Source organism: Salmo trutta, chromosome 24, assembly GCF_901001165.1.
Source record: "Salmo trutta chromosome 24, fSalTru1.1, whole genome shotgun sequence".
Classification (NCBI taxonomy): domain Eukaryota; kingdom Metazoa; phylum Chordata; class Actinopteri; order Salmoniformes; family Salmonidae; genus Salmo; species Salmo trutta.
Window position 1 is genome coordinate 2,551,435 of NC_042980.1, and position 15,144 is coordinate 2,566,578.

At 41.3% G+C, this 15,144-nt stretch overlaps 1 protein-coding gene across 1 annotated transcript in view; it reads left to right on the plus strand.

Annotated features, from left to right (window-relative positions):
- LOC115160591 (SLAIN motif-containing protein 1) overlaps nt 1-15,144 on the plus strand; it is a 41,321-nt gene that overhangs the window by 8,783 nt on the left and 17,394 nt on the right. The window contains exon 2 of the mRNA XM_029710781.1: nt 3,081-3,217. Within this exon, the coding sequence (XP_029566641.1) occupies nt 3,081-3,217 (137 nt within the window). The remainder of the gene's footprint in view (nt 1-3,080; nt 3,218-15,144) is intronic.

The following is a 15,144-nucleotide window of genomic DNA, read 5'->3' on the forward strand; positions in this document are numbered from 1 at the left end:
CCAGGTTGGATTTTTCTCAGGTTTTTGCCTGCCATATGAGTTCTGTTATACTAACAGACATCATTCAAACAGTTTTCGAAACTTCAGAGTGTTTTCTATCCAAATCTACTATTAATATGCATATCCTACCTTCTGAGTCTGAGTAGGAGGCAGTTTAATTTGGGTACGTTTTTCATCCGGCCGTGAAAATACTGCCCCCTATAGTGAAGAGGATAACTCCCATATATTTAATAAACAATAATGCATTTTATCAAAAATGTAACACTGTGATTTCAACTATCCTTGATTTACTGTGTAGTTGGCTACCCAGGCTTTGTGTATCCTTTTAGCCTCCCTCGCTATAGTTTAGCGCGGAGCTATCTGCTGACTGAAGCTGCTCATATACACTGATACACATATACACACATGCTGTGTGCGGTGTCTCTCAAATGGCCCCCTATTCTCATTGTATAGAGTGCCATTTGGGACACAGACACTGACATGCTGACTGGTTAATCCATTTCCATCTTCTGAGGTGTAAAATGTAGCACACTTTTACGCAGCTCAATGCAGCGTTTATCGTATCCCACACTCGCATCGGCTTTATTGATATTCTTCAGTCCATTGAACAGATCCCACCAGTTTGAGTCTTTTATAATCGTGACCCAGTTCTGTCTAGTTATGTCTAAGAACTTGCAATAACTGTATTTTTCTTCTCTCCCACTCTGCCCTACATTGGAAAAACCAAGATGTATGGTCTTTTATGGAAAGTGTACCACTCATTTTACATCCTGTGCCAGATTAATGCTGCATGGCCAACCTGAACCATACTGTGCTGTCTTGGATATTTTGATTCTACATTGTCCAATGGTTCCAGCAACTATGGTTCATAACCAGGCTGTCCAAAGTCAATAAAATATTAGAATATACTACACAGCTCAATATATGATTCACAACTCAAAGTGTAGGTTTTAGTATTGAGGAGCTATTAAGAGCATTTGTATCACACAAATGCCAGGACAAATATACTGCTCAAAAAAATAAAGGGAACACTTAAACAACACAATGTAACTCCAAGTCAATCACACTTCTGTGAAATCAAACTGTCCACTTAGGAAGCAACACTGATTGACAATACATTTCACATGCTGTTGTGCAAATGGAATAGACAACAGGTGGAAATTATAGGCAATAAGCAAGACACCCCCAATAAAGGAGTGGTTCTGCAGGTGGGGACCACAGACCACTTCTAAGTTCCTATGCTTCCTGCCTGATGTTTTGGTCACTTTTGAATGCTGGCGGTGCTTTCACTCTAGTGGTAGCATGAGACGGAGTCTACAACCCACACAAGTGGCTCAGGTAGTGCAGCTCATCCAGGATGGCACATCAATGCGAGCTGCGGCAAGAAGGTTTGCTGTGTCTGTCAGCGTAGTGTCCAGAGCATGGAGGCGCTACCAGGAGACAGGCCACTACATCAGGAGACGTGGAGGAGGCCGTAGGAGGGCAACAACCCAGCAGCAGGACCGCTACCTCCGCCTTTGTGCAAGGAGGATCAGGAGGAGCACTGCCAGAGCCCTGCAAAATGACCTCCAGCAGGCCACAAATGTGCATGTGTCTGCTCAAACGGTCAGAAACAGACTCCATGAGGGTGGTATGAGGGCCCGACGTCCACAGATGGGGGTTGTGCTTACAGCCCAACACCGTGCAGGACGTTTGGCATTTGCCAGAGAACACCAAGATTGGCAAATTCGCCACTGGCGCCCTGTGCTCTTCACAGATGAAAGCAGGTTCACACTGAGCACATGTGACAGACGTGACAGAGTCTGGAGACGCCGTGGAGAACGTTCTGCTGCCTGCAACATCCTCCAGCATGACCGGTTTGGCGGTGGGTCAGTCATGGTGTGGGGTGGCATTTCTTTGGGGGGCCGCACAGCCCTCCATGTGCTCGCCAGAGGTAGCCTGACTGCCATTAGGTACCGAGATGAGATCCTCAGACCCCTTGTGAGACCATATGCTGGTGCGGTTGGCCCTGGGTTCCTCCTAATGCAAGACAATGCTAGACCTCATGTGGCTGGAGTGTGTCAGCAGTTCCTGCAAGAGGAAGGCATTGATGCTATGGACTGGCCCGCCCGTTCCCCAGACCTGAATCCAATTGAGCACATCTGGGACATCATGTCTCGCTCCATCCACCAACGCCACGTTGCACCACAGACTGTCCAGGAGTTGGCGGATGCTTTAGTCCAGGTCTGAGAGGAGATCCCTCAGGAGACCATCCGCCACCTCATCAGGAGCATGCCCAGGCGTTGTAGGGAGGTCATACAGGCACGTGGAGGCCACACACACTACTGAGCCTCATTTTGACTTGTTTTAAGGACATTACATCAAAGTTGGATCAGCCTGTAATGTGGTTTTCCACTTTAATTTTGAGTGTGACTCCAAATCCAGACCTCCATGGGTTGATAAATTGGATTTCCATTGATTATTTTTGTGTGATTTTGTTGTCAGCACATTCAACTATGTAAAGAAAAAAGTATTTAATAAGATTATTTCTTTCATTCAGATCTAGGATGTGTTGTTTAAGTGTTTGAATTATCAATAGTCTGAATTATCAATAAAGGCTGTAAGTATCACAGATTGGACCTTTAATACTTTTAGGTGTGCTCTTTATCCCACTGGTTTTATCGACACCCACAACCTTTCAAGATATTAAAATGCCTATACTTCTATGCAGAAAAGATATCAGATACTCTCTCTTACCAGGTCGAAGTGGACATGAATACACAAACACTTCCTGCATTGAACGCATTCCCAGTTACTGAACAGTGTTGTGGTTGTTGTATTAATTGCATCGTGCTTTGAGTTGAGTTCTTATGAACAACAAATGTCATGTTTTTCCCAATTTCCCTGTCAGCAATGTTTACTGTGATGTAGGCCTATGGCTCAAGCTTGGAGAGAATTAGGACAACACTTATTTACTTTGGCACATCGCTCCTCATGGAGAATAGGCCATCGACATCTCCTCTCACACTATGCCCTGGGCTGTCTTCTCTATTTTGTTCCATTTTGACATCACATGATTCATTCATCGTCCTCTGTTCCAGGCTGCATGTGTGTCCTAAGGCCAGGCTACGGGGCGAGTGTTTCCTTAGTCCCCTCCAGTGGAGCAGGCAGGTGCTGGACCACCCAGGCCCTGAAGTGGAGGTGGCCAAGAGGTCCCTGTGCCACAGACTGGAGCAAGGTAGCATACCTGAGACTGCCTTTTATCTGTCTGACTGCACAATGCACTTGTCTCACTCCTCTTTACCTGTCTGCACACATGTACATCTGTCTCACTCATCTTCATGTGCCACATGGCTGTTTGATCTGTGATTACTTCAAGAAAGAGAGGATAGATAGATTTTATTTCCCAGTTATTAAAACACATGTACATACAGTAGCTACATACATATAAAAAATATGACAGGGATATCACAAAAAGTCAGACTTACAGGAAATAATGAATATCCCTTGATTTATTCCACATTTTGTTGTGTTACATCCTGAATTCAAAATAGATTAAATATATATATTTCTCACCCATCTACACACAATTCCCCATAATGACAACGTGAAAACATGTTTTTAGACATTTTTGCTAATTTATTGAAAATGAAATACCGAAATATCTGATTTAAATATGTTTTTACACCCCTGAGTCAATACTTTGTAGAAGCACCTTTGGCAGCGATTACGGCTGTGAGTCTTTCTGGGTAAGTCTCTAAGAGCTTTCCACATCTGGATTGTGCAACATTTGCCAATAAAACATTTAAAAATTGTTCAAGACAAATTGGTTGTTGATCATTGCTCGACAACCATTTTCAGGTCTTGCTATAGATTGTCAAGTAGATTTAAGTCAAAACTGTAACTCGGCAACTCAGGAACATTCACTATCTTCTAGGTTAGCAACTCCAGTGTAGATTTGGCTTTTTAGGTTATTGTCCTGCTGAAAGGTGAATTCATCTTTCAGTGTCCGGTAGAAAGCAGACTGAAGCACGTTTTCCTCTATGATTTTTTGCCTGTGCTTAGCTCGGTTCCATTTCTTTTTTTATTCTGAAAAACTCCCCAGTCCTTAACCATTACAAGCATACCCATAACATGATGCAGCCACCACTATGCTTGAAAATATGGAGAGTGGTACTCAGTAATGTAATGTGTTATTGGATTTTCCCCAAATATAACACTTTGTATAAAAATTGCTTTGCTACATTTTTTGCAGTATTACTTTGGTGCCTCGTTGCATGTTTTTGAATATTTTTATTCTGTGCAAGCTTCCTTCTTTTCACTCTGTCAGTTAGGTTAGTGTTGTGGAGTTGTTGACCCATCCTCAGTTTTCTCCAATCACAGCCATTAGACTGTAACTGTTTTAAAGTCACCATTGGCCTCATGAGTGGCTTCCTTCCTCTCTGGCAACTGAGTTAGGAAGGACTTCTTTATCTTTGTAGTGACTGGGTTTTATTTATTTATTTCACCTTTATTTAAACAGGTAGGCCAGTTGAGAACAAGTTCTCATTTACCTTCTCATTTACCTGGCGACCTGGCCAAGATAAAGCAAAGCAGTGCAACACAAACAAGACAGAGTTACACATGGGATAAACAAACGTACAGTCAATAACACAATAGAAAAATCTATATACAGTGTGTGCAAACGTAGTAAGATTAGGGAGGTAAGGCAATAAATAGGCCATAGTGGCGAAATAATTACAATTTAGCAATTAAACACTGGAGTGATAAATGTGCAAAAGATGAATGTGCAAGTAGAGATACTGGGGTGCAAAGGAGCAAAAAAACGAAACAATATGGGGATGAGGTAGTTGGGTGGGCTATTTACAGATGGGCTGTGTACAGGTGCAATGATCGGTAAGCTGCTCTGACAGCTGATGCTTAAAGTTAGTGAGGGAGAGAGATATAAGACTCCAGCTTCAGCGATTTTTGCAATTCGTTCCAGTCATTGGCAGCAGAGAACTGGAAGGAAAGGCGGCCAAATGAGGAGTTGGCTTTAGGGATAACCAGTGAAATATACCTGCTGGAGCGCATGCTGCTGTGGTAACCAGTGAGCTGAGATAAGGCGGGGCTTTACCTAGCAAAGACTTATAGATGACCTGGAGCTGGTGGGTTTGGCGATGAATATGAAGCGAGGGCCCGCCAACGAGAGCATACAGGTTGCTGTGGTGGGTAGTATATGGGGCTTTGGTGACAAAACGGATGGCACTGTGATAGACTTCATCCAATTTGCTGAGTAGAGTGTTGGAGGCTATTTTGTAAATGACATCGCCGAAGTCAAGGATCGGTAGGATAGTCAGTTTTACGAGGGTATGTTTGGCAGCATGACTGAAGGATGCTTTGTTGCGAAATAGGAAGCCAATTATAGATTTAACTTTGGATTGGAGATGTTTGATGTGAGTCTGGAAGGAGAGTTTATAGTCTAACCAGACACCTAGGTATTTGTAGTTGTCCACATATTCTAAGTCAGAACCGTCCAGAGTAGTGATGCTAGATGGGCGGGCAGCGATCGGTTGAAGAGCATGCATTTAGTTTTAGTTGCATTTAAGAGCAGTTGGAGGCCACGGAAGGAGTGTTGTATGGCATTGAAGCTCGTCTGGAGGTTTGTTAACACAGTGTCCAAAGAAGGGGCAGAAGTATACAGAATGGTGTCGTCTGCGTAGAGGAGGATCAGAGACTCACCAGCCGCAAGAGCGACATCATTGATGTATACATAGTAAAGAGTCTGCCCGAGAATTGAACCCTGTGGCAGAGACTGCCAGAGGTCCGGACAACAGGCCCTCTGATTTGACACACTGAACTCTATCTGAGAAGTAGTTGGTGAACCAGGCGAGGCAGTCATTTGAGAAACCAAGGCTGTTGAGCCTGCCGATAAGATTTAAGATTTAAGATTTTCGAAAGCCTTAGCCAGGTTGATGAAGACGGCTGCACAGTCTTGTCTTTTATCGATGGCGGTTATGATATTGTTTAGGACCTTGAGCGTGGCTGAGGTGCACGCACCAATGACCAGCTCGGAAACCAGATTGCATAGCGGAGAAGGTGCGGTGGGATTCTAAATGCTCGGTGATCTCTTGGCTTTCGAAGACTTTGGAAAGGCAGAGTAGGATAGATATAGGTCTGTAACAGTTTGGGTCTAGAGTGTCTCCCCCTTTGAAGAGGGGGATGACCACAGCAGCTTTCCAATCTTTAGGGATCTCAGACGATACGAAAGAGAGTTTGATCTGGCTAGTAATAGGGGTTGCAACAATTGTGGTGGATAATTTTAGAAAGAGATGTGTTGATACACCCTCCAAAGTGTAATTAATAACTCCAGCATGTTTAAAGGGATATTCAATGTCGGCTTTTTTTTATTACCCATCTACCAATGGGCGCCCTTCTTTGCGAGGCTTTGGAAAACCTCCCTGGTCTTTGGGGTTGAATCAGTGTTTGAAATTGACCGCTCGACTGAGGGATCTTACAGATAATTGTATTTGTGGGGTACAGGGATGAGGTAGTCATTCAAAAATAATGTTAAACACTATTACTGCACACAGAGTGAGTCTATGCTTGTGTGACTGAGTGAGTCCTTGTTTGGCAAATTTTTACTGCTTAACTTATTTATGCTTGCCATAACAAAGGGGTTGATATATATTGACTCAATACATTTCAGTTTTATATATTGTTTTAACATTTCTAAAAAATATAAATCTACTTTGACATTATGGGGTATTGTGTGTAGGCCAGTGACAAAAAAAAATCACAATTTAATCAGTTTTAAATTCAGGCTGTAACACAACAAAATGTCATTCAAAATGATTCGCCTACTGAAGGAAGAAGTGAAAGTTTGTTTTTGTTAGGTTTCTGTTTGTGTGAATTAAGGTCTCCCTCCTCCCTTTTTTTTACCATATGGAGTTTACTTTTTTTTAACCCTTCCAGTTGGTGTCAACTGCATCATAAACAATGGATGCCAAAAGCCGTTAAACCCCAATGAATAAGAAGAATATGCAATGTATAGGATCATGCTAGCTAGCTACAGTGAGGGAAAAAATATTTGGTCCCCTGCTGATTTTGTACGTTTGCTCACTGACAAAGAAATGATCAGTCTATAATTTTAATGGTAGGTTTATTTGAACAGTGAGAGACAGAATAACAACAAACAAATCCTGAAAAACGCATGTCAAAAATGTTATAAAATGATTTGCATTTTAATGAGGGAAATAAGTATTTGACCCCTCTGCAAAACATGACTTAGTACTTGTTGGCAAAACCCTTGTTGGCAATCACAGAGGTCAGACGTTTCTTGTAGTTGACCACCAGGTTTGCACACATCTCAGGAGGGATTTTGTCCCACTCCTCTTTTCAGATCTTCTCCAAGTCATTTAGGTTTCGAGGCTGACGTTTGGCAACTCGAACCTTCAGCTCCCTCCACAGATTTTCGATGGGATTAAGGTCTGAAGACTAGCAAGGCTGAGGGAAGGAGGTTCTTACTCAAGATTTGACGGTACATGGCCCCGTCCATCGTCCCTTTGATGCGGTGAAGTTGTCCTGTCCCCTTAGCAGAAAAACACCCCCAAAGCATAATGTTTCCACCTCCATGTTTGACGGTGGGGATGGTGTTCTTGGGGTCATAGGCAGCATTCCTCCTCCTCCAAACACGGCGAGTTGAGTTGATGCCAAAGAGCTCCATTTTGGTCTCATCTGACCACAACACTTTCACCCAGTTGTCCTCTGAATCATTCAGATGTTCATTGGCAAACTTCAGACGGGCATGTATATGTGCTTTCTTGAGCAGGGGGACCTTGCGGGCACTGCAGGATTTCAGTTCTTCACGGTGTAGTGTGTTACCAATTGTTTTCTTGGTCACTATGGTTCCAGCTGCCTTGAGATCATTGACAAGATCCTCCCGTGTAGTTCTGGGCTGATTCCTCACCGTTCTCATGATCATTGCAACTCCACGAGGTGAGATCTTGCATGGAGCCCCAGGCCGAGGGAGATTGACAGTTCTTTTGTGTTTCTTTCATTTGCGAATAATCGCACCAACTGTTGTCACCTTCTCACCAAGCTGCTTGGCGATGGTCTTGTAGCCCATTCCAGCCTTGTGTAGGTCTACAATCTTGTCCCTGACATCCTTGGAGAGCTCTTTGGTCTTGGCCATGGTGGAGAGTTTGGAATCTGATTGATTGATTGCTTCTGTGGACAGGTGTCTTTTATACAGGTAACAAGCTGTGTTTAGGAGCACTCCCTTTAAGAGTGTGCTCCTAATCTCAGCTCGTTACCTGTATAAAAGAAAAGACAGCTGGGAGCCAGAAATCTTTTTGATTGAGAGGGGGTCAAATACTTATTTCCCTCATTAAAATGCAAATCAATTTATAACATTTTTGACATGCATTTTTCTGGATTTTTTTGTTGTTATTCTGTCTCTCACTGTTCAAATACACCTACCATTACAATTATTGACTGATCATTTCTTTGTCAGTGGGCAAACGTACAAAATCAGCAGGGGATCAAATACTTTTTTCCCTCACTGTAAGAGCACAGACAATGCCAAAACACTAAATGCTTCCTCAAAACATCGCTACCTGGTCACTGTAGCTAGCACTATATAATCAAAAGGTCTAATTGCTTGGGAAAATTGTCACAATTTCTCCCATCCGATTTCCAAGAAAATCTCACACACACACACACAGCAAGGATGGAGTGACACAGTGAGGGGCTTACAGACACACAGAGCCTGCAATAGTTACCTTCGTTCAAACTATCAAAGAACCGTCAGACCTAGAGCTCTGAAACTTTAGAAACCTCTTCTAGAGCTCAAGTCGATAGTGCACGGTGAGTTATGTGGCTCTAGAAGGTTCTCAGACCAAGAAAAAGCCTCGTACATTTGCAATAACTTCAATTCATTTTTACCATCGTGAAAATTAGGACATATAGAAAGTCCCAGATTCGCAAGACTCGGTGCATTGAAACCGCCTCGGCCCATAGAGACGGAAACTAACGTTTCTGTCCGATAGCTCATTCAAGAATCCTGTAACAAAGCCCGGAAAAAGTGGATTTTCAGTACCAATTAAGGTCGCTGCTCGGGCTCCGACTGACCTATCGAGACGAAACTCGGGATTCAGGGTTGCCTCAGTCACTATAATGTCAGAACTGGACCCGCAGCTAGAACGTAACTACGTGTTTTATGTTTTTATTATGGTTTAACCTGATGGCTAGGGGGCAGTATTTTCACGGCTGGATAAAAAACGTACCCGATTTAATCTGATTATTAGTCCTGCCCAGAAACTGGAATATGCATATAATTATTAGCTTTGGAGAGAAAACACTCCAAAGTTTCTGAAACTGTTTGAATGGTGTCTGTGAGTATAACAGAACTCCTATGGCAGGCAAAAACCTGAGATGCTTCTGTTCAGGAAGTACCCTGTCTGAACATTTCTTGCCCTTCTTTATTATCTCTATCGTTTACAAAGGATCTCTGCTCTTACGTGACACTTCACACGTCTCCAATGAGGTCTCATAGCCCGGGAAAAACAGGAATGACGTAATTCAAAGCCCTGGCTGAAACAAAGGAGAGCAAAAGCTAAGTGGTCACTCAATGGACTAAGCCTTAGGCGCGTGACACGCCCCGCCCCCGGCTTTCGGTTTTTTCCTCAGTTTACAGACAGGCAGATTCCCGGTCGGAATATTATCGCTTCTCTACGAGATAAATTGCATAAATATTGGTTTTAAACAGCGGTTGACATGCTTCGAAGTACGGTAATGGAATATTTAGAATTTTTTTGTCATATTTTGCGTCATGCTCGTGGCCGAGATTTAGCGTTGGGATAGTGTCTAGAACGCACGAACAAAACGTCGCTGTTTGGATATAACGATGGATTATTTGGGACCAAACCTACATTTGTTATTGAAGTAGAAGTCCTGGCAGTGTATTCTGATGAAGAACAAGCAAGGTAAGAACATTTTTCTTATAGGAAATGTGATTTTGGTGAAGGCTAAACTTGCAGGGTGTCTAAATAGCTAGCCCTGTAACGCCGGGCTATGTACTTAGATTATTGCAAAATGTGCTTCATCCGAAAAGCTATTTTAAAATCGGACATATCGAGTGCATAGAGGAGTTCTGTATCTATAATTCTTAAAATAATATGAACTTGATTGAACAGACATGCATGTATTGTATAACACAATGTCCTAGGTGTGTCATCTGATGAAGATCATCAAAGGTTAGTGCTGCATTTAGCTATGGTTTGGGTTTATGTGACATGATATGCTAGCTTGAAAAATGGCTGTGTGATTATTTCTGGCTGGGTACTCTGCTGACATAATCTAATGTTTTGCTTTCGCTGTAAAGCCTTTTTGAAATCGGACAGTTTGGTTAGATAAAGGAGAGTCTTGTCTTTAAATAGCTGTAAAATAGTCATATGTTTGAAAAGTGTAAGTTTTCGGATTTAGAGGAGTTTGAATTTCGCGCCCCGCCCATCATTGGATATTGGAGCAGACGTTCCGCTAGCGGAACGTGTAGATGTAAGAGGTTTTAAATAGAAGGCGCTGTGAATTTTGGGCCTGCCCTGAAATATGTGATAGTTGGCTTCTAACCGGGTTGGATAAAGTGGGTTTAGTTTCAGTTTGTATCAGTTTGGTGTCAGAATGATATCTAATTGACTGATGGACGTTGACTTGCTGGCTGACTTTTGTACATTTGCAATAAGACTCAACAGTGAAAAACCATCACCAAATGGACACGATGAAATCAACACAATGAGCGATGGAGAGAAACCACTATCACTGCCCGGCCATCCCAAGTTCATCGAGCCAGTCAATTTTGCATTTCTGCAGTTTTTTAGAGCATGTCAAATTCATGATGGTAAATGCCCATTGAAACATATTGCAAATGGACAGTACATTTGCAATAAGATTAAACAGTGAAAAACCATCACCAAATGGACACAATGAAATCAACACAACGAGCGATGGAGAGGAACCACTATCACTTCCCGGCCATCCAGAGTTCATCGGGCCAGTCAATTTTGCATTTCTGCAGTATTTTTGAGCATGTCAAATTTGTGATGGTAAATGCCCATTGAAACATATTGCAAATGGACAGCTGTGCAACTGGTGATCGGAACGGGTTACCAGGAGCCCATTTTAAAAATGTTTTTTAATGCCTTTAGGGGGTGCAAGGGATCCATGGCTGGGTAGGAAGCACCCCCCACCCATGCCCATCCAATAGGGGGCGCCCATGGTCATTTTGGACGTTTTTTAAAAAAGTCCCACTTCTCTCTCATCATACATGACAAATAGACCTTCTAGGTTGATTCAGGGCTTAATCTCTTACATCTAGATGTTCCGCTAGCGGAACACCTGCTCCAATATCCAATGATGGGCGTGGCGCGAAATACAAAGTCCTCGAAAATCCGAAAACTTCAATTTTTCAAACATATGACTATTTTACACTATTTTAAAAACAAGACTGTCCTTTATCTAACCACACTGTCTGATTTCAAAAAGGCTTTACAGCAAAAGCAAAACATTAGATTATGTCAGCAGAGTACCCAGCCAGAAATAATCAGACACCCATTTTTCAAGCTAGCATATAATGTCACAAAAACCAAAACCACAGCTAAATGCAGCACTAACCTTTGATGATCTTCACCAGATGACACTCCTAGGACATTATGTTATACAATACATGCATGTTTTGTTCAATGAAGTTCATATTTATATAAAAAAACAGCTTTTTAAATTAGCATGTGATGTTCAGAACTAGCATACCCACCGAAACTTCCGGTGAATTTACTAAATTACTCACGATAAACGTTCACAAAAAACATAACAATTATTTTAAGAATTATAGATACAGAACTCCTTTATGCAATCGCTATGTCCGATTTTAAAATAGCTTTTCGGTGAAAGCACATTTTGCAATATTCTGAGTAGATAGCTCACCATCACGGGCTAGCTATTTTGACACCCACCAAGTTTAGCCCTCACCAAACTCAGATTTACTATAAGAAAAATTGGATTACCTTTGCTGTTCTTCGTCAGAATGCACTCCCGGGACTTCTACTTCAATAACAAATGTTGGTTTGGTTCCAAATAATCCATAGTTATATCCAAATAGCGGCGTTTTGTTGTGCGTTCAAGACACTATCCGAAGGGTGACGAAGGGTTACGCGCCCGACGCGTTTCGTGACAAAAAATTTCAAAATATTCCATTACCGTACTTCGAAGCATGTCAAACGCTGTTTAAAATACATTTTCATGCGATTTTTCTCGTAAAAAAGCAGTAATATTCCAACCGGGAGTCGTTGTTTTTGTTCAAAGACTGAAAATAAAAACATGGTGTCGGCTCGTGCATGCGCCTCCAGTCTCATTGTTCTCAGATCGACCACTATCCAAATGCGCTACTGTTTTTCAGCCAGAGACAGCAGAGTCATCATTCACCGTTCTGCCGCCTTCTGAGAGCCTATGGGAGCCGTAGGAAGTGTCACGTTACAGCAGAGATCCTCAGTTTTCAATAAAGAGAGTGTAAAAGGCCAAGAAATGGTCAGAGAGGGCACTTCCTGTAAGGAATCTTCTCAGGTTTTGGCCTGCCAAATGAGTTCTGTTATACTCACAGACACCATTCAAACAGTTTTAGAAACTTTGGAGTGTTTTCTATCCAAAGCTAATAATTATATGCATATTCTAGTTTCTGGGCAGGAGTAATAATCAGATTAAATCGGGTACGTTTTTTATCCGGCCGTGAAAATACTGCCCCCTATCCATAACAGGTTAACATAGTGATATATATCATTTGGGCAGTATAAATGCCATTTGGACATGGTTCACTGACTTTTGGGTTCGGAAGCCGACTTCCTATGATCATATATGGCAAATGGACATAACATCCTAATTTGGCACTTTCAATACTTATATTGCATTTGGGCATTTCTTATTGCATTTGGCAATTGTTCACTGACTTTTGACTTTGACTTTTGACTTCCAACGATAGCATATTGCAAATGGACAAATTATTGTCAACTATGTATAGAGATTGTTGACGTTAGTGTTTCATGTAATATTGTTTATTGGATTTACATTGTAGTAATTTTCTATTTCTTTTATCCTTTTTCCCTCTGTACACAGACCACATGTATACTCTGGATCATCATTAAATTCCTAGATTGGGCTTCTGTGTCTGTCATCACTCTTTGACCAGAGTGCAGTCCGGTATCTGTTTACTCCCAGTGGCCTATCCACACATTAGAGAGCACCAGACTCCGTTTAAATAATATAACTTATTTTGAACGAAGCCAGGAATGAGTAAGTCACTCAGCCTGATGCGGTTCCTGCTTCTGTTGCCTAGTCTCATTGTCCTGTTGGTTTTGTCAGACAGTAGCCTAATAAACATATACATATTAAAAAAAAAAAAAATCCAATTCAATAATATATTTGTACCTCTGTAGATGCTGTGTTTTTATTTTTAGAATACAGTTCTCGGTTTACAGTAGTGATGGACAGCTGGAGGAATTTTGAAAACATGTTTTCAAACACTTGTTTTTCACACAAGTGTAGTAGGTTGTGAACTCTGCAAACAACGTTTCCACTCCAAGAACGAAAATGGTAAATGACTGTAATTAATACATTCATTCAATACATTGGAATACAAAAGAAGCCATGCACTCATGATTGGCTATTAGCAGGACAATAGGAAAGGAGGGTAGGGGGAGCATTGTATTTAAATACATTCCACAGTAGCCTAATAAACATATGCATTTTGAAATAGTACAAATAAAAAATCAAATTCAATAACATATTTCTACCACGGTAGATGCTGTGTTTTTGGTTGATGGCCAATATTAAAATCAGTCAAATGCATTCCAGAGTTCAATCGCTTTAGTTGACATGTTGAGGTTTATTCATTGTTTAAATATTCAAGGCTCCCTTTGTTATTTCGTTTTATAACTAAAATGCTTGAATGTATTTAAAGACATGTATGACTTGTATGCTGTGTTAAGACATGCGCAAATGAATGATTGATTGATATGCTGTATATTGAAGTGGGCCTTGATGCCAATAAGTATGTTTGTAACGGGCGTCATATAGAGGGGACCAAGGCGCGGCGTGATGAGTGCTCATGATTATTATTTAACCTCTCTCGGGTATGTGGGACGAAATCGTCCCACCCTATTCAACAGCCAGTGAGAAATCAGAGCTCCAAATTTAAAACCACAAAATGTCATAATTCAAAGTTCTCAAACATAGGACTATTTTACACCATTTTATAGATACACTTCTCCTGAATCAAACCACGTTGTTCGATTTCCAAAAGGCTTTACAGCGAAAGCAAAACATTAGATTATGTTAGGAGAGTACATAGCCAGAAATAACCACACAGCCATTTTCTAAGCAACTAGCATGCATCACAAATACCCAAAACACAGCTAAATGAAGCACTAACCTTTGACGATCTTCATCAGATGACACTCATAGGACATTATGTTATACAATACATGCATTTTTTTGTTCGATAAAGTTCATATTTATATCTAAAAACAGCATTTTACATCGGCGCGTGACGTTCAGAAAATATTTTCCCTCAAATACTGCCGGTGAATCAGCGCCACAATTTACAAAAACACTTGTCATAAACGTTGATACAAAATTAAACTGTCATTCAAAGAATTATAGATGAACATCTCCTTTATGCAAACGCTATGAAAGATTTCAAAAAAGCTTCACGAGGAAAGCACTCTTTGCAACAATCTGAGTACTGAGCTCAGAAAAATACACTAGGCTATACAGATAGCCGCCATCTTGGAGTCATCTAAAATCATAATTTGCATTAGAAATATTCCTTACCTTTGATGATCTTCATCAGAAGGCACTTCCAGGAATCCCAGGTCCACAACAAATGTTGTTTTGTTCGATAAAGTCCATAATTTATGTCCAAATAACTGTTCTCGCGTTCAGTAAGCTACTTCAAATGTAGAAAGCACGCGGACGATGTCGGCGACGAAAAGTAAAAAAAAGTGGTATTTACGTTCGTTCAAACATGTCAAACGTTGTAAAACATCAATCTTTAGGGCCTTCAGAACGTGAAGATTCAGTAATATTTCAACCGGACGGTTCCTGTGTCTTGAAAAAGGTTTTGGAATGGGAGGATCCATC